Here is an 18,452-nt window from a genome sequence, read left to right as displayed (position 1 = left end):
CGTCGAGAGCTGCGGTATTAGCACGGAGGGTGGTAGCATAGGACGGACGGATCGTAGTAATCCAAACATAGAATGGGGCAGGTCGCTCGGCGGTTGCATAGGTAGATCGTGACCTTGATTTCTTGGGTCAAGAACTAGCGGTACACATCAACCCATTCGCTCACCACCCACGGTACCAGGGCGTGGTGGTGGTGAGAACGGTGATGACGGTAGAGTAGCGCTCGATAGGCGACGACCTCGAGAACGACTAGGTAGGGAATCATGTCAGTCACATAACCATCGCCTATAGGTCGCAACGACACTCGCCAAGAAGTAGCATCTCGCTGAGGAACCAGTTTCACGAGCCCACCACGCAGCCGACGATGGGGAGGAGAGGGTAAGATACGGTAGTAGGTGGGTACAGGGATGCCTAATTGAGAGAGAAGTGGCCCGTCGGCTGCACAACCAGGTCGATGTGCTCGAGACCGAAAAGGCTATATCGAGGATGTAGGACGAGAAAGCTCCTCGCGGATCCTCGGATGACCGCCTACCAGGTAGCCTCCTACCTAATAGAGGGAGGGACTACTCATAGAGGGTCCAGCCGGCGGTTGGGAACGGTCTCGGCTAGAGGAGGGTACCTTAGGTACCGGTGGGCACCTAGGTGTGTACCTGACTAAGTGCCCAGATACATCCTAGTAGGTTAGGTCAGGTCAGGTACCTAACTCTATTGGATGCATGTGCCACACGGCCGACCTACCGTAGGAACGCCACACGCGTATATGATTGCATGCGGTCATAACAAGTGAAGGCCGTGTGCACCGCCACAAACCCCCTCCGACCAAGGGGATTAATTTCTGGTCCCGGCCCAGTAATATGTAATAATAAAAAAGTAGAGCACCGTCCCAATCCGCCTTCGTTCAACCTCTCACCATCCAAGAAGAGGTGTGTGTGGTAGAGGTCCCATCATTCCCATCGTCCGTCTCCCGAGTCCACCTCGACAGCGGATACAGACGATCAGAATGCTCTCCCGCACAGCTCTTTCTCACTCTCTCTCTTGCGTTCGAGCCTGGCCTGGCACCATCCCCCCTGCAACACCACATAATCCGTGCGAGGAGCAGTCCACCGGGAATTAAACACCCATGCCAGCGACATACCTATCTTCAGCATTTAGCTTGCATGTGGCGTGGCAAGTGTGCATTGCCGAATGGGACTCGAGGCCCCTCCGGTCGGCCTAGGCGCCTCGACTGTCGGCCCGTATCACACCCATGTCACCAACGGGCTGCCTCGGCCGACCCTTATCCAGCTGCTAGCCAGACTCGGTCCGGGTCCTAGATCGTGCATTTCTGGCTCACGAGAGACGCCCGGGATGGTGGAGGGCCTGGCAGTATTCATCCCCAAGTGCTTACCTGCAGCAGCCGGCCCTCGCGGATCGTCAACGGTCGCTCATCCTTCAGCTGGACAACGGCGCAGGAGCAACGGGTGACACCGGTCTTTCAAGTTAGGCCGCCCAATCCAGGTAGACGGGTGTCTCTCGAAGGAATGCTTCATGCGAGGCCCGTCTCCCCGATTCGCCCTGCTGGCAAGCGGGTAAACCTCCGGCTCTTGGCACTTTGTTCTGTGATCTCGACCTCTATGTTGTGCCGACGATGTTACCCTCACCCCCCTACTCTATCCGGCACGTCGCACTAGGAATCTCCTTGGTGGGAGGGACGAGGAAAGAGAAAGAAGGAGGAGATGGCATCACTATACGGTCATCTGCTTCGCCCTGCATGTATTCGCACCTTCGATCCTCCTGCTGCAACCACTCCGCCATGTCGGACGGGCAATGGTTGCTGAAGAAACCGCCAGCCCTGTCGGGAAGAAACCCGACAGCCCATCACACCCAGCCAACTAGGAGTCGTCACCCGCGAGGCGCTTGTGTGGGAGCCAAGGAAATCGCAAGGTTGCTTCAAAGTCTAACCAATCAATTTGCACCCTACCGTATAACACTCTATGGCGGTGAAGTCCGTGACAATCACGGCATGTCGGAAGGGCTCCAGGTCGACCCGGCTCGGTCTACTACATACGAATCCTCGGTTCCCTAAAGTTTTGTGGAGGGTGAGAAGTCCTGCCAAACAGATGCTGGGATAGCTTCCGTCCAACCCCGTATTCCCTAGGACATCTACGTGTGCCTCTCTGGGCCCTTGTCCTCAACGGCACCGCAAAGGTTACGATATACAGAGGGTCTGCTTTTACACCTTTTTTTACGCGCTATGGCATATAGTGGCGCTGGTTACTACCTCACCTCTCACCAACCCCACCGACTCACTGCGTCCTATCCCGTCACCCCGCTTAGTGTAGATCTCGCTATCTTTCATCGACTGCATGTCGTCTCCCTCCCGTGATTGGATGCTACGGTTCTAGTGGCAGCGCATTTCAGGGCCGTGAGATGCTGTTCTACTTTTACCGTAATAGGTTCGGCCACCTGACGATCTTGTGTAGATATAAAGCGTCTATGTTCACCCCAAGATCCTTTCTCGATGGATATAGGCGAACCTAACACATCTGGGCCGACTCGCTCTAGATATACCGAACCTCCCCTTTGCTGCTACCGATAAAATCATGCTGGTTGAAACGCCGAGATTAAACCCGGATGTCCAACTGGACAAAGGGACGAACATGTTATGGCCGTCCTCGGAATCTAGGACGGTAAATCTAGCACCCGAACTCGACGATGGCTCTACTTCTACCACTCCATCGTCTACTCCCACGGCGCAGGACGACGTCGATCCGCGCCGACTCCTTATCGTCGGGGGTCAAGGCAACTACCTACGCACGGTAGATGGGCGTGATATATTAGACGCTTGTGGAGGGGCGGCAGTGGCCGTAAGTCAAGCCTAGACGGCCCTGGACTTAACCCCATATCCAGTCGAAACCGATTACCCGGGCATGTCTCGTCCATCTTACAGAGCGCGGGAACATGTATTCCCCCACGAGTCTCACTTAAGCAAGTATTTTATTAACCTCAAGCCTTTCTAGTGTATTGGGCACGGCGTGAAAGAAGTATCCGATGCTCTAGTCGCTCAATCCGCCGTCATCTCTTATCTCCCTTGGGGGTTCTTTGATAGTCAGAGCCGTCGGGATCTGTCCAAATGGCTATCAGAGAGCTCCGGTGGGCATTTCACCAAGGCGTATATCACGTCATCGGGTACGTCAAGTCTCCGACGAGGGACTACAAGGGCGTCTGCTAAAACTCAAATGGGTCCTAGGGTCTGAGGCAACCGAGGGCGCAATGAAACTTGCTCGCGAATACTTTGTGTGGAAAGGGGAGCCTCAGCGTATTAACTACATCGCTCGGGAGGTGTCGTACCACGGGACAACCCTCGGTTCGCTTTCAGTGGGGGGTCATATACCTAGGAGGGCCCCATTCGAGTCCCTCCTGCTGCCTAATGTTTATCGTGTACCGGCTTGTAACCCTTACCGCCAGAGGCTACCAGGAGAGTCCGACACCGAATTTGTGTCACGCAAGGCGAACGAGCTAGAGCAGGCGTTCCTCCGAGCCGGACCAGAAACGGTGGTCGCCTTCGTCGCGGAGCCGGTAGTCGGGGCCGCCTCCGGCTGTATCCCATCTGTCCGAGGCTATTTTCAAGCTATGAAAGCTGTGTGCGATAAGTATGGAGCCTTGCTCATACTGGACGAAGTTATGTGCGGTATGGGAAGGACGGGGACCCTCCATGCCTGGGAGCAAGAGGGCGTCACCCCAGACATACAGGCGATCGGCAAAGGCCTCGCGGGCGGCTACCACCCCGTCTCCGCGATTCTAGCTAGCAGGAGGATTGTGCAGGTCATGGAAGCGAAGGGGGCATCCTTCACGCATGGACATACATATCAGGACCACCCCGTCGCTTGTGCGGCAGCGTTGCGGGTACAGCGGATCGTCGAACGCGATAATCTCCTGGCCAATGTACGGGACCAAGGCCGGGACCTGGAGAAGTTGCTCCGGAGCAAGTTACGGAGCCACCCCAACGTCGGCGATATTCGGGGCCGAGGTCTATTCTGGGGCGTCGAGTTCGTCCGCAACAAGGATACGAAGGAGCCGTTCGATCCAAAGCTACAGCTCGCACGCCGGATACACGAGACTGCCCTCAAGCCCCCTCACAACATGGCGGTCTATTTCGGTCAAGGATGTGCTGGCCAGGGCAGAGGCGATCACATCATGATCATGCCAGCCTACAATGTCACGCGCGATGTTATCGAGACGATCGTCGATAAATTCGTATCCGTAGTCGACGAATTCTTCGTCGGGTTGGAGGAAGAGATCGCTGCCGGCTTGGACTAGGTGCGCAAGCGTACATAATGTAGCAGCAGCTTCTGAAGTAGCGCAAGCCACCAAACCCCCCAATACCACCGATACCACCTATATACTTACTACATGTACCCACCGCGCCTCGCCCGCCGGTTCTAGCTCCTCCCGGGTCTGTCAAGATAGGTACCAGCCTTCGACCGGCCGCTTAGCGAGATCCCGCATCTGTAGCGGAAACCCGAATTACGAGATGTAAACCTGGGCCGAGGCTGCGAGTTGGGGGTGTCTATATCTCTTTTTTCCTTTCTCGTTCGGACTGCCTAACACAGCCTACCTGCAGAGACATGCCTAAATATACACGTATGATATGCGCACGCGCCCCCCTCTGTGCCTGATTCAGCAGCAAGGAAGTCGTGTCGCGGCGGATAGCAGATAGCCGCGCCGATTGTCCAGTCAGGAGCAAAGGAAATCTGATTTGGGTTGTCCTTGCTCGTCTCGTCACCGGTAGACGGCCCAGTCCCCCATTTCGGCGCCGCATTTGTTGGGGAGAGAGGGGGCGCGCGGGGGGAGGGGGGTGAGCCTCGGGAACGAGGCGTTGCTATCCCATCCCATACCGTGCCGTCCCGCCGCGCGGGATTGCGGGATACATATAGCCGTGTCTGATTCGCCTCGATTGCGCAGTTTTGCTTTGCTAGGCTTCGCGCCTTGCCAATCCTCCTCCGGGAAATGGGGGCGGAAGGCGTTCCTACGACGTCGAGTAGAACGCAGCGCACGTAGCGTATAGGCAGGTCTACTATGTGACGTTGTGTAGGCATGTAACGTGGCGAAGTGACGTCCAATAGTAATGCCGCAGAGGAGGGAAACCGGCCTCAGCAAGGAATGGGCGCTTCATGCCGGCCGGCTGCGCGAGGGTGCAAGGGGGGAGAAGGGCGGGGGGGGGTTGAGTGGTGGGAGGGTGGATTGGTGGATGGATGTGGACAAGGGAGGGGGAAAAGGGACAAGAGAGGAGGAAGGGAGGAAAACCGGGGATCGTGGGACAGCGTTCCTCTCCCCCTCCCCACCGTGAGGCTTGCTCGATATGCAGCGCGTGCGGGCGGGCGGGAGGGCGTACGTGGGTACATGCATCGGTAGGTAGGTAGGTATAGCTGTATGCGTGGGCGGAGAGGGGCCGAGATAGAGAGCGAGGCGAGAGGCGAGGAGCGAGAGAGAGAGGGGAATTGGGGCCTTCTCTCTCTCTCCTCACCCTCTCCTCCCTCTCCCCCCCCCTCCCTCTCCCCCCCCCTCCCTCTCTCTCGTCTCTTTCTCTCCCTTCCTTCCCACTCTCTCTTCAACCACGGGTCTCGGTACTGCTGATCGGAACGACTAAAAAGGGAAATCCTTGCCGACGGCGTTGGACGAGTAGGAGAGTGCCGAATGGGACCTTTGCTCGCTCGCTCCCTCGTGCACCCACAGGGCCACGCACTCACCCACCCGCTCAGGTCAGGTACGCAGGCCGGCCGTCGGTTACCCGGAGGTAGTTATACACAGCGTGTGGGTATGTGGTATACATCTCGTACATGCGTAGAGAAGGACCCGGATGCAAAGAGGAGGAGGGGGTGGGAGGGGGTTGAAGGACGTAGTAGGAGGGGAGAGGACAGGGTGGGAAGAAGCTAGGGTAGTCTTCTTCCCCTTTCCTTCGCCTCTCTCTCTCTCTCTCTCTACTTCTCTCCTTCCAACCATCTACCCGGCTGGTCGCTCTCGCTCAGTCCTCATCATCGCTGTCGCTGCCGCTCGACCAGCCCTCCCTGTAGCCGTCGGCGATCTCGGCGAGTTCGTTGCCCACCATCTCGCGGTCCTCGAGGCTAATAGAGCGGACGACAGCGCTGCGCAGGGCTCGTATCTTATCGGCCACCGTGGAATCGGTCGACAACGCCGTCCGCACCGGCAGGTGGCGGCGGTCCTCCTCGCCATCCTCGCCACCGCCACCCCGGGAGAAGATAGCGGGGTAACTATCGATGAGGGGGAAGGCGACGCGCGAGTGGTAGCTAGCAATAGTTTGAAGCTCAAATTAGCACTAAGTCGAAAAAGGGTCTTGGGGGGGCGGAGGGAGAAGGGAATAAATTAATAGGTAGGTAGAAGCTGCCTGGGCTGAAGAGAGTTCGGGATGCGGTGAGGGAGGAGAGGGAAAGGTAAGGTTGTCCCAATTGCACTTACTTATGGACCTTAGGACGGCGTCGCAAACCGTACGTATCTCTGTCCCTCATCTCCGCGTCGCGACGGCCTGCTTGTTCTGGATCCTGTAGAGGCCCTCTATCGGCTATAACCTGGCTGAAGACGTGACGTTTCCGCCACTTCCGCCCCCGGTTGGGATCGAGGCTGAGGTCCTGGGGGGACGACAAGTCGATGTCTAGAGCCGCGACACCCTTCTGGGAGCCCGAGTCAGAGCCGTCCTCCTCCACGTCGCCGCCATCTCCCGCGCGCTCTCCTCGCCCGTTCAGACCGTTAGAAATCCCATTCGTGGCGCCGTTCTGGCGAGGCGCCTGCGCCTCGGGGATGCTCATCCCCAGGTTTGCGATGGTCTGTTTTCCAAACACATTGAGTAGGTCCGTCATGTCTCCAAGATTGCTCGAGTAGATGCGGTCGGACGTCCTCAGCCGGGTGTACAGAGTCGTGCTCTCCAGGGCGGCGGCGAAGAGGGCGGACACGTGCCAGGGCGACGAAGGGTTGAGCCGTACGCTCGAGGGGAGGGGACCCTCCGGCAAGGCGAGCGGGATGACGAGAGATGCCTGGGAATTAAGCTCGGTGAGGGCTCGCGCCTTGTTGACGAGCTTCAGGAACCGCTTTTCCTGCGCTGCTATGTAAGCCGCGAACAACTTGTGCAAAGATCGGGATAGCAATTTAGATAAATGTATATACCCTCGGAAGCCCCCTAAGGGGCTCCTGCACGCCGAAGACCCATATGGGGGCCTTGCCGTACTCGTCCCTGAGCCGCTCGGCGTACCTTGCGGCGAAGCCGCCCCAAGCGTCGTCGATACCAGTCATGACCTGGAGCCCCTGCATCTGGTCAGCCTCCTCGACAAAGGGGCGCAGATCCCGGTCCAGGAGGTCGTGCTCCTTGTCGAGAGAAGCGAAGAGCTCTTCGCCCATGTTCCACTTCTCAAAGGGCATGATGGCCGAGTTGAGCTCGTACTCGCTCAGCTGGACGACAGACCTCGGGTGGAAGAAGACGCGGTTAAAGTCGGACCAGTACCTCACCGTGCTGGTGGTCAGCTCGGGGGGCGTCTGGCCGGCGTCGAGGCTGCCCTGGTACGCGCTCGCGTCTATGGGCTGCTGCTTGTGCACTACCGGCTGGCCGGGCCACAGGCTGCTCGCGGCCGCATCGCCGTCTATCTCGTATAGGGCGTTGATCTTGCGTAAGGTGCCGAATCCTCCCTTTAGATCGTAGATGACGGTCCGCGGCATGAAGGTCTCGGTGCCGTCGGTGCCGATGCCCGGGCGGAAGTGGACATCGTGGTCGACGGGCGACTCCTCCTCGGCGCCGTAGGTGAAGTAGGACTCCTGGGCGTTCCAGAAATGCGTCGCCAGATAGTTGCTCCGCTGGCCGAGCTGGAGAGTGATGATCTCACGCATCGCGGAAGAGGAAACAGGGCCGGTATTTCTGTGGCTAGTATATCGGTTCTGCGTTATCTAGGTAGGATGGAATATAACAAGGCTAGATAAAAGGTGCCTGTAAAGCTCGAATATAGGTAGGTAGGTATAGGCGATCCAAAGAGGAAGAAAAGGACCCATCCATTATGTCATGTCGCGTGTGTGTCGCTAGGTAGGTACCTATTGCCAGAAGATGCAGTGCCGCTTATGCATGGCCGGGAGTATGCAGCAATCCGTATACCTATACCTACAGCGTGGGAAAGACGGCTTATAAGCACTCCATGCCTATAGCACTAACACCAGCTGGCCGGCGTGTCGCCAGCTGTCCCGGGATGTTTATTGACCGCTGCAGATTACCACCGGCAACGACGACCCGTTCTTGCTCACCACACAACACCTACGTACAAGTTCCTGGTTGGCCCAAAGCAAAAAAAACCATATACCTGTCCTTCTCGTGCACCATTACTACCACCGCTTTGACTGCCGATATACCGTCACCTAGGCGCTTGTTCCGCAGAGAGGAGAGGCGGATATCAGGTCAAGCACCGCCTTAACCTACCTGCTTACATGCCCGCCATGTCGACCCCAGTGTCGGAGGAAAATACCCCCAGGATAGCTCCCCCCATGGAAATATCACCCGTACCGACGGTCGGCTCGGAAGCGCCGGTGCACGTCAACCTCGAGCTACCGACCGACCGGCCCACCATCATCGTGTTCCTGCGCCACTGCGGTTGTCCCTGTAAGTCGGCAGCGCGAGCCGCTCACCCCCACCCTCCCCTCTCGGAGCGGTGTCTCCCGCGTGGGCTATTCTAACGATTCCTAGTCGCCGAGAAGACGTTCAAGAACCTGACGGCGCTGTCGGTGCAGCACGCGGGAGAGGCGCACTTCGTGGCGGTGTCACACTCGACGCCGGAGGCGACGGAGCGCTGGGTCGTACGCGCGGGCGGCAACTGGGAGGTGAACGTGGTGGTGGACCACGAGCGCGAGCTGTACGCGCGCTGGGGGCTCGGCACGTCGACGACCTGGCACGTGATGAACCCGCTCACGCTGTACCGCACGCTGCGGCTCGTCACCGACGACAACATCTGGGGCGACGGCGCCACCGCCGAGAACGGCTCCCGCTGGCAGACCGCCGGCGCCTTCGCTGTCGATCCCGCCGGCATCGTCCGCTGGGCCCGCGTCGCCGCCTCCGCCGACGACATACCCGATCTCGACAGCGCGCTCGCCGCCGTCGGCGTCCAGGCCAAGCCCCGCCCACCGCCAGAGGTCCGCACCGCCGGCTTCTTATGATATACCAGCCCCTCTCCACATTTTCAACCTCGGTTCCGGTCTCGCTCTCTCTTCACATACTTCTCGCCCTCATACGAGATACATGCATAGCGAGCGGTCGTTTGGGCGCAAGAATGTTCGTCAGGGCGGCTCGGTGTTGGCGACGACGACGTTCCCGATTACCATCTTTTTCGAGTATGGGCGGAGCAGCGGGCTAGATAGGACTACCTTCTAGCCTAGACAGCTGACGGCGAATACCCATATGGACTCCAAAGTGGTGTCGTCTGGGAGATGTCCTGTTAGACGGCTTCGCCAACCATCGATGACCAACCCCATTTTAAAATGGGACATGAAGTGGAGGATTGATGAGAACAAGATCGATGCCTCCGAGCACCCCCAGAATATGTTTTGCCCCTCCCTCTTCGGTTACCATGGACATTACAGCTTGGCGAATGTAAACTCATACGAAGCAACGGCGCCAACCTTCACCATACACCACCATACTTTTATCTACCTACTTCACAATCGCCGCGTACCAGATATGCCTATATGGTAGTCACTATTAGCTTTCGGTCCTCTCTGTATGGCTGAAGCCTCCCCCCTCCTCCCTAGACGTATGTGCACGCGCATGTGCCTACGCGCCCGCCTAGTTAGGTAGATTCACACCCCCATATCGTTTTAGCCAAGCTCGCAGGTCAGTACACGTACAGGGGCGAGAGGCCTTACCGCATCTCCGTCACACCGGCCTGTGAATCAAGGATTAGCCTTACTCGTAGTCTAGAGAAATCCAACTTGGAAATAAATAAACAATGCCCCGCGAGCTTTACGTTGATAGTCTAGCTATATCGTAGAATGAGAGTAAACTTCTCTTTGCTAGCGGAGGGAGGCCTGGCGAGCCTCAACATCGCTTCTGCTGTCAAGTTGTCTTCGACGACGGGGCGAGCGCGCCGCGTGAGATTCGCACAGAGCGATGCTATTACACCACGCTCTTATCGCAAAAGGCAACTGCGCTACTCCGAGACTCGCGACGGGGGTCCCATCTGGCGACCCCGCGCGGGACACGATGCCAACGCCCCCGCCGCGAACTCGGGGGGCGTTTCAAGCCATCGCATTTGACTTCCTAGCTTTCCGCCCAAGCAGCAGCGAGCCACGCGCCGAGCTCGGACGCAGAGAGGGCGCCGCGGCGCTGGTACCGGGCGACTGGGTTCGACCTTAACCACGTGGCTCTCGAGTGTCGAAGTCGCCTTGGGAGCAGTATAACGCCCCGAGTCTGGTTGGGCCAGGCGGCGAGCCAGTCGGTCCCGGGAAGGGCGGCGTACCTACGTGTCGTCGCACGACGTCGCTGCCCAAGGAGACCTCCCGCCCGCGTGGCTCGCGCAGCGCGGCCCACGATAAACACAGGCAACGACTTGCGTGCCAGCCGCGTCGCCAGATCGAGATTCCCGTGCGAGTATAATTGCAGCTCAACTTTGCGGGCCCGAGGCTGGCCGCCGATCGTCGGCATCCTAGAAGCACTCGCCCCGCGGAGGAATCGGTCGAGGCGTAAAAATATACTTGCTAGAAACATAAAAATAAACGACGCCCCAGGGAAGCAGGCGGGCAGGCATAAACAAATATAGATTAATTAATACCGACCGCCGTCGGATCCCTACGAGAAAAGCTTAATCCTCAGATCAGCTACAGGATTCACATGGCATCCGCCTTTACGGCAAAACAGGGCCCTGCTTGGCGATCACACGAAGCCATCATCTACCTACCTTCTGTACACACGTATGTACAGACACTGACTAGGTGTTATCCCCAACCCATTCGCATCTGTCTGGCCGAAGGCCATGGGGGACGAGTGAATCTTACTTAGGACGCGCCTAGGTCTGCTCCGGGGATCTCGGAACGTCCTAGGTAGGTACCTAGTTCATGCGATGTCACAGATATCACACGTATTAAGCCTCCACGTCTACGTATAATACCTAAGCGACGATATAACAGAGAGAGGGCATGTATAACACGCACGTATTCCCAGTTGCGGCGTGGCAATAACTTTACGAAACTGACGTACATGGAGGTGGTAGTACAGACGGGCATACATTGCCAGCCGTGCCGTGTTGAGCCAGCAAGTGGTGTTCGATCGATTGCGAACGGACGGCAGGCTGATAGGGGCTGCTGCCAATGTGTATGTTGATGCTGCTCTTGGTGTTGCTATAATAAGCTGATGGTAACATATCACCATCACCATTGGCTAGATGTCTTGCCTCAAACAAGCAGGTGAATTTGCCAGATAGCCTCATTTCCACATCGTCTTCCTTCCCAGTGAATGGATTCGCCAATGGAGCACAATCCTAATGAGGCTCCTCGCGGCATCCTCTTTTGGGCGTCCAAGTCCAGCAACACCGCCTTATCGCGAATCTAGATTTGGAGCTGTCGCGCCGGCGGGACTCTCTTATTATTCTCTAGCCTCGACCCCGGCCTTACGGATCCCCGAAATAGCATCACCCAGGTACCCGCACTGATGTGGCTAGTCGGGCCAGCTGTTCGGACTAAGCTTACTCGAGGAGGATTCCGGTCGCCCACGCCTGTTGTGAGCGCCAGAAACCAGGTACACCATGCACCACTGTGGCGCGGCATCAGTAGTGCTCACGGCCAGCATAGGATTTCGGGATCTATGAAGAATTTCCCACCAGGCAGTTTTCCCGTCGTCTACGACTCCGGCATAGACGCATCTGGATCTTTAGCCTGGGATACACTGATCAGAAGGGCAAGGGGTCCAGCGGAGGTTACGAAAACCGAACTCTCCCCACAGGACTCGGCCTGCCGCTAGCTTTCGCGGACTGGACAGCAATATCTATTTCCCTGGGCTGACAGCATCCGTCGTCTTCCATAGCGCGCCGGCAAAGGCGAGGTATGCACCGCACCGCACCCTCCCAGGACTGAAATTGGAGGGCGCGTTAGGCGACATTCGCACGCTAGCAGCAACCGACTTCCTACGTGGCCTAGAATCTAACACGGTGTTATCATAGACGGGATCTGGTGAAGGGAAGGGGGATAAACTAGGCGACGGGGAGGTGAGTATGCGCGGTCCTCCCAACAGCCATGGGCCGGATGATCTTCCGTAGGAGAATCTCTGCTCTCGGAGCGACGGGACTGCGTCGTATAGAAGCCGGCGTCGATACGACGAGGAAGGCGACAACAACTGTCACGGTGCCGACCACCAAAAAGGCTGAAACGCAGGGCACTCGCCTGCCAGCGTTTCAGAAATTAGTCTTGGTAGGGGGAGTCGGGAGTCAAAGCACCCAAGTCCCACGAGGGGACGACGTGGTTGCTGCGTACTACGTAGTAGCGGTTAGCTCAACAACAGCGTCGTATCCAAGTGGAGACTAATAAGCCAGACTTCTTCTGGCTGTGGTTAATAATACAGGGCTGATATCGATTTCGGAAGGTGTAAATTGTCCGAGAGGATGAAACAAGTCGATCTCTGGGGAGCCAAGAAGGTCCCTGGTCGAGGTCATCACGAACTTCGAAGGAAAGACATACCGAAATATGAAACGATGACAAACAGACCAACATGATGAGCGGTTGCAACCGGCACATCGGACTGTTCGACTAAGACAAGCCTGATGGCGCCGCCTCGGGGCATACGAGAATAGATCATCAGCTGACCAAGGCCACCTTTTTTTTTTCTCCCTTTCTTTGGGGCGTCGTCTTGATGCTGCTGGCGGCCCCGATGGTATGTGAACGGGTTGCCGTCTCACAGCGTTATGCTCTTATGCACCTTGCCGCTGGTGATGGCATCTAGGCTCCGAGGGCCTCTCCCGGGGCACAGACCAACGAGAGCCCGTATGCACGCGCCCAAGCGGCCTGTGACTCCAGCGATCCGCTCGGACGGGAGAATACCAGCATCCACCAGCCAGAGTGGATACGTTGCGGGTCGACGACTCAATTCGAACCATGCTTGATAGCGACGGGCTAAGGATGCCACACTGGGAATGGACGGCATAATAGCTCGGGAGGTGCTCAACTGATCACATTTCGTAATTCGATGTCCTTTCTGGAAGCACCTGTGACGGAGCTATGCCTGTTTCATGTACCTGGCTAAAGAAAAAGGGGTCGCCCTCGGGAGAGGCCACATGAAAATCGACGGCGCCTGTTTCAGAATTCTTGCGGGCGAGCCCTTCTCCCCTCGAGAGCTGACCGCTTGTGGTAGAAGTCGACCTGCAAGGTACGGGTCGCGAATGTGGTTGGCAGAGGGAGGGGGGGGTGCCGGTCTTGGGATTGTGATTCGATTCGCACCGAGTCTGTGAAGGAGAGAGAGACAAGAGCGGGTTGCTTGGTGCTTTGGCTGTCGCATGTTCATGCATCATCCAGGCACACCAATGAGATATATGGCCGTCCCTTGCCCTGATCCTCTGGCGCCTTTCTGGGTAGAGGACTGACTGGGTAGGGGAGTTGGGCACGACGATCGAGTACAAGCGGGTGGCGCGCAATGTCGAGATGTTTCGATGGGGTTGGTGATGTCGAGCCGGTCATGTTTCAGGACCTATCTGTGCCATGCAGCACACCTACCCTCGCGATTTGCGATATCCTATTCGACGAGCCGTCGTCGTCGTCGGATATCGATAACAAGCCATTGGCGAAGAGAACTGAGGGTCCCAAAATGAGATGTGATGGGGAGTTGGATGGAGCCGCGGGCTGGCCCGCTTCGTGCCTGGGACGTAGTATGTGGCTTTGTGGCTGGGAGCGAGGACCGGACACAAGAGGCGGGCAAGAAGGAGCGGATGTACCGCGCATACCTGCCTATGGTACATTAGGTGTTGGTACCTTGGGCAGGCACTAAAGGCAGAGTAACATCTTCTGAATACCTGGGTACCTATGCACGAGGGCATAATTCAGAGCCCTTCTGCTCCTCCGCCGTTACCGGAACAATGATTCCCACGTACCTAATGCACCTACCTAAGAGGTACCTACCTTAGGCTAGGTACCTACCTCAGGTATCTACCTAGGAGGTAGGTATGCTAGGAGGCAGGAGGTAGGTACCTGTGTCCTGCATAGGCGCCGCGGTAGATAGATTGGTACCTCCGCGCCACTCCTATCTACGCATACCATTCGCCCTACCCGGGTGGCGTTGATGTACATCCCTATAGGTACCTTAGGTTCCTACCTGATGTCTCCCCTATTGCGGGCCGGAGGGTAGGTACCTATCGGTGCGACGCGCCCTGTACAACCTCCACCTACATGCGAGTGAAGCAACGGTTGGTAGGCTCTCTCACTCTCGCACCCACATAATAGCGGTTACCGGCCCCGTAGCCTCACAGCAAGCGTTGCATCATCTCCGACTCTCTTACCCAGACAGAGCCTGCGTGCCTCTCCCCAGCGCCCGTGCAAGCCCAATCAACAATAGCGAGTCGAGGCTAATAATAACTCGACGACGAAGTCGTCAACCATTCGACGCCGCCCCCCTTTTTCCCACGAACATCCGTCCATCCTTAGAGCCGCCATGCCGCAACACAGCGCAGACAAAGACGCGCATCTGCCTGCCTATAGGCAGTCATTATGCAGCCTATTTACCAGGCCCCCCCGCGTTGCTCAATTAACACCTGCCCTTTTTCGTCAACGGATATGATGCCAAGACCGCAGACAACACGAGATCTATGGCTGAGAGGCTGCGAGGTAGAGATTCTATTTCTGTCCACGGCCGCGACCATCGGGTGCGGGTAGGCAAAGAATCTGAAGGGGCCAATCAGGTGCCTGAGGAGCTCTACCTCGCTCGTCCCCGCGATGCCACAAGCGATACGCAAGCCCAAGTCAGCTCCTCAGACACGTCATTGGCCCATATTGCGCCCCAGTGCAGGATCAGGGTAGAAGGGTCTTGGTCCGTCATCCTCTAGGCAGAGAGAGAGGGGGGGTTGGGGGGAGAGGAGGAAACTAAAGAAATAATGAAATGACATAGCAAAAAAGCCCCCTCCTCCAACCCGTCCTATCTGCTTAGATTGGCGGCGTCGCGCCAGGTCCTAGACCAGAATAATGCGCAGAATTCGATCCAATGCCCGCCGCCGGGCGGGATCCCACTTCGCACCATGCGTCTCCGGACAGAATGTCAGCCCTGATACCCAGCGCCCGTCGGCGCTAACCAGCCATCGCAGTCCCCATCCGCGATGGATGCTGATGCTGTCGAACCGGCAAGCCGGGCGAATCTATTCGCAGAATGAAAGTTGTCGGAGCGGGCTGAAATATAAGCTCAGCGAGTCTACGCCACGGTTGGATTAAGCTATTTCCTGGCGGTCGATGCTACACGACGTTGTTTTTGCCAACCACCTACCTAGGCTGGCAATTTTCTGGGGTGAGCGATATAGCCAGGTAGGAATAACAAGAGGGAATCTGGGTCGAAGGAATGACGTCCAGCGCATTCAGCGCGGAGCAGTAGTAAGCCTCGTTGGTTTCAATGTTTCCCGATCGATAAGCTACTACCTGAGCTATGTGAGCTAGGCTAAGCTCCTTCAAGATGTGCAGCTCGTCCGGCGCATTCCCAAAGTCTTAGCGTTGCGTTGCAGGTCGAGATGAAATTGCGGAGGAGTTTTGCAGCTCACGGCGATGTCACCCGGGAAGACAGGCACGGTTGGGAAACCCTGCGCTGCTTTTTTTGGTCCGTCTCTCGACACCCACGTGTATGTGCATACACGGCCTTTCTTCTTCCTCTCGGCCTAGTTCGATCCTCACGTACAAGTCAGGATTGCGCCGGCCAAGGCGGAGCCCACTCGACGATAGACGTGAAGTCGCACTGCTAGATCCAGAAGTGACGAGCTCCGAGCGTCGCAAAGGTGCGAGCCGATCAAGCAGGCGGGGGGTGGGGGGTGCCCATCTGTGTGTGTCTGCAGTGATGTGAACAGGCCTTGAGCTTCCTGGCTTATTCGAGTCCGTTGAACACCGGCGGCTCGACTTGAAGAAGCTGGTCACGTTTTTGAGTTTCAAGTTGGGTCGACCACACCCATCAACCCATGCTTTGCCTTGTCGACTTCCACGCCCTTTTCCTATGCTCCGTCATCTGATCTGGTATAGGCCGCAGCAACCGAGAAGGGGAGTAGGGATGGGGGAGGGAGGGGGAGGGGGGGGGGGCGAACTCGTGGGATTGTGCTCGGTCCATCGTATAGGCCGGGCACTAGGTGGGAATGCGTCCAAGCAACGTATACACATGCATGGCTGTGCTACCTATAGGCAGGTAGGCATGAGGGAGCCCTGCTCTTCGACAACATGTCTGATACCTATTTGTCACGTACAGGTATGCGCTGTGTAGTTCATAGACTAACGCAAGGCCTTGGCAGGTTAGGCACGTCTATAACCAGCTATATTCTCATCTATACAGACGGGTCAACGTTAACCGCCCATCACGGGAACTACGAAAAGCGCCGGGAGAGTGAGTCCTACGGGCCACCTAGCCACCTTGCCAGAGAAACAAGGATGGACATAACGGTTACGCCCGCCGTCGATTATAATGTATCAGAAGCCTTCTTCTTTTTCGTCTTACGCGCTTAAGGGTCTATATACATATACAACATTCATACGTGGTTACATGGATTATAGACGATGGGTAGATGCCGGACCAGGGAACCCTTCCGCTGACGCCCGCCGACATAACGTTGTAATCATAAGCACATAAGTTGTCGAGTAGTTGAGATATTATAGGAGGTGGGATCTTTACCAGCAGGATGGATTATCCGGGTTTGTGAAGCACAGACGTTGAATGGGGGGAACGCTGCTGGAATTGATCAATCGAGGTATATACATACTCATATGCCTATATACTTGTTGCGTGATCTACATACAGTCCCGATAAGAAAGAGGGCATTGCTGTCGGCTTGGAGAGCTCTTCCCGCTTCAACCCAGGCAGCTCGTGCTGGCGTATGCGATGCTGTGCATGAATGCGGCATCTCACGGGCTAACCTAGGCCGGCCAAAATACGCACACATACCAGCCGAATCCGCGGGAGGCCAGGGGGGGGAGGAAGGGGATCTTGGCCACGCTTTTTCCTATCTGTTATTTGCCTTGTCCCGCTCTCATTTGCTCCCTGGTAGACGGCTGACTCGGTTGGAGGGCGCCTCGTCGGGCAAAGCTAGGGGAGAGAGGGAGGGCGATTGGCCCGGATCGATGCCACTGCACGGGAGGAGGCGAAGTTGAGAGACTGGACGGTCGAGATCCCAGGAGAGAAGATTAGCGCCGATATCTGGCATCAGTCACCTTCTGAAGCAGTGCTCCAGGCGCGTTTCAGATTTACAGGGACGGAATGAAGTTCACAGGGATTGAGGGATCTGCATGCCAATGGGGCCATTCACTGTCTCTCTCTCTTGGCCGGGGCACATGGACTTTCGACTTTTCGACTGGCCGCGAAGCTCCCGCATGGGGCCAATGGGAAAGGGTAGGTACCTTGTACCTACATGCATGACGGGTCCACCAGATTGTAACTGGACTGCGAGCCCACCGCGGGCACGAGAGGGAGGGGAGGAGGGAGCTTAGGTACACGAGGTACCTCCTGCCTACCATTGATACCTGATAATGCCCATAGGTGTCTCCTAACCTATGAGTGAGGAAGTACTCATAGGCACATAGGTGGTACGTAAGGTACCTACAGGTAGCTTTCAGGCACATCCTATACGTGTAGATCCCGAACCCAGGGTCAATACCCCGTCACGCGTCGACGTATGCCAGATGATTCATATCCCTCGGGCAAGATCATTTGTAATATGCAACTAAGTACAGGTGCTTACCTGCCCGGAGGTGGATTGACCAAACAATCCGCGAGAAATGAGATACGGTCTTGCATGTACAGACGTACCCAGCACACACACACACACACACATTGGGTACATCCGGATGGAGTCAATGCACGCGACAGGCCGGGCTTATGTGTGTACATACATATGTACATACCGTAAGGCACCATTCGCATTTGCCCGCCCTGCTTAAAGCAGGAATTAAATGGTGTGTGTATGTACCCAAGGTAGGTTAGGCAGTACGTGCCCAGGTACCTAGGGGGGGCCGACGTCGAATCTTGCCTGTCTCGACGTACATAGGTACCTAGGTACCTACCTACCTAAGTACCTAGGTACTCATGCTCTCTGCCTCTTCGTCACCTGCCTGCGTCGGAGGTAGGTAGTTTAAACTCGGGGGGGGGGGAGCGGGAAGGGGTCACATGCGGTACTAAAATACGGAAGTCTACCTAATATACTACTAACTTGCATACTATTTGTTTCTAGCCCGGATAATGTTTTATGAGTATTCGTCATTGAAACTTAAGCAGCTCTCTTCCTGG

The 18,452-nt window shown here is 56.6% G+C and overlaps 3 protein-coding genes across 3 annotated transcripts; 2 read left to right on the top strand and 1 right to left on the bottom strand.

The window, feature by feature from the left end:
- Positions 1-2,637: 2,637 nt before the first annotated feature.
- GGS23DRAFT_605231 (aminotransferase, class III) lies at positions 2,638-4,297 on the top strand (the record flags this gene model as incomplete). The annotated part of the gene is made up of 3 exons (XM_051519717.1): positions 2,638-2,844; positions 2,998-3,166; positions 3,228-4,297. 3 exons carry the CDS (start codon positions 2,638-2,640, stop codon positions 4,295-4,297), a joined length of 1,446 nt encoding a protein of 481 aa, XP_051371894.1.
- A 1,705-nt stretch (positions 4,298-6,002) lies between these two features.
- GGS23DRAFT_596952 (tubulin domain-containing protein) lies at positions 6,003-7,870 on the bottom strand (the record flags this gene model as incomplete). Its single annotated transcript, XM_051518547.1, has 3 exons — positions 6,003-6,285; positions 6,455-7,086; positions 7,157-7,870. The coding sequence occupies 3 exons, from the start codon at positions 7,868-7,870 to the stop codon at positions 6,003-6,005; spliced, it is 1,629 nt and encodes a 542-aa protein (XP_051371893.1).
- Positions 7,871-8,464: 594 nt separating this feature from the next.
- Positions 8,465-9,178, top strand: GGS23DRAFT_596951 (uncharacterized protein; the record flags this gene model as incomplete). Its single annotated transcript, XM_051518546.1, has 2 exons — positions 8,465-8,627; positions 8,712-9,178. 2 exons carry the CDS (start codon positions 8,465-8,467, stop codon positions 9,176-9,178), a joined length of 630 nt encoding a protein of 209 aa, XP_051371892.1.
- Positions 9,179-18,452: the final 9,274 nt, after the last annotated feature.

This window comes from Durotheca rogersii, assembly GCF_024521655.1.
Source record: "Durotheca rogersii strain YMJ 92031201 chromosome Unknown GGS23scaffold_10, whole genome shotgun sequence".
NCBI lineage: Eukaryota > Fungi > Ascomycota > Sordariomycetes > Xylariales > Xylariaceae > Durotheca > Durotheca rogersii.
The sequence above is the reverse complement of the archived record's forward strand: the minus strand, read 5'-3'. Positions and strand labels throughout refer to the sequence as shown.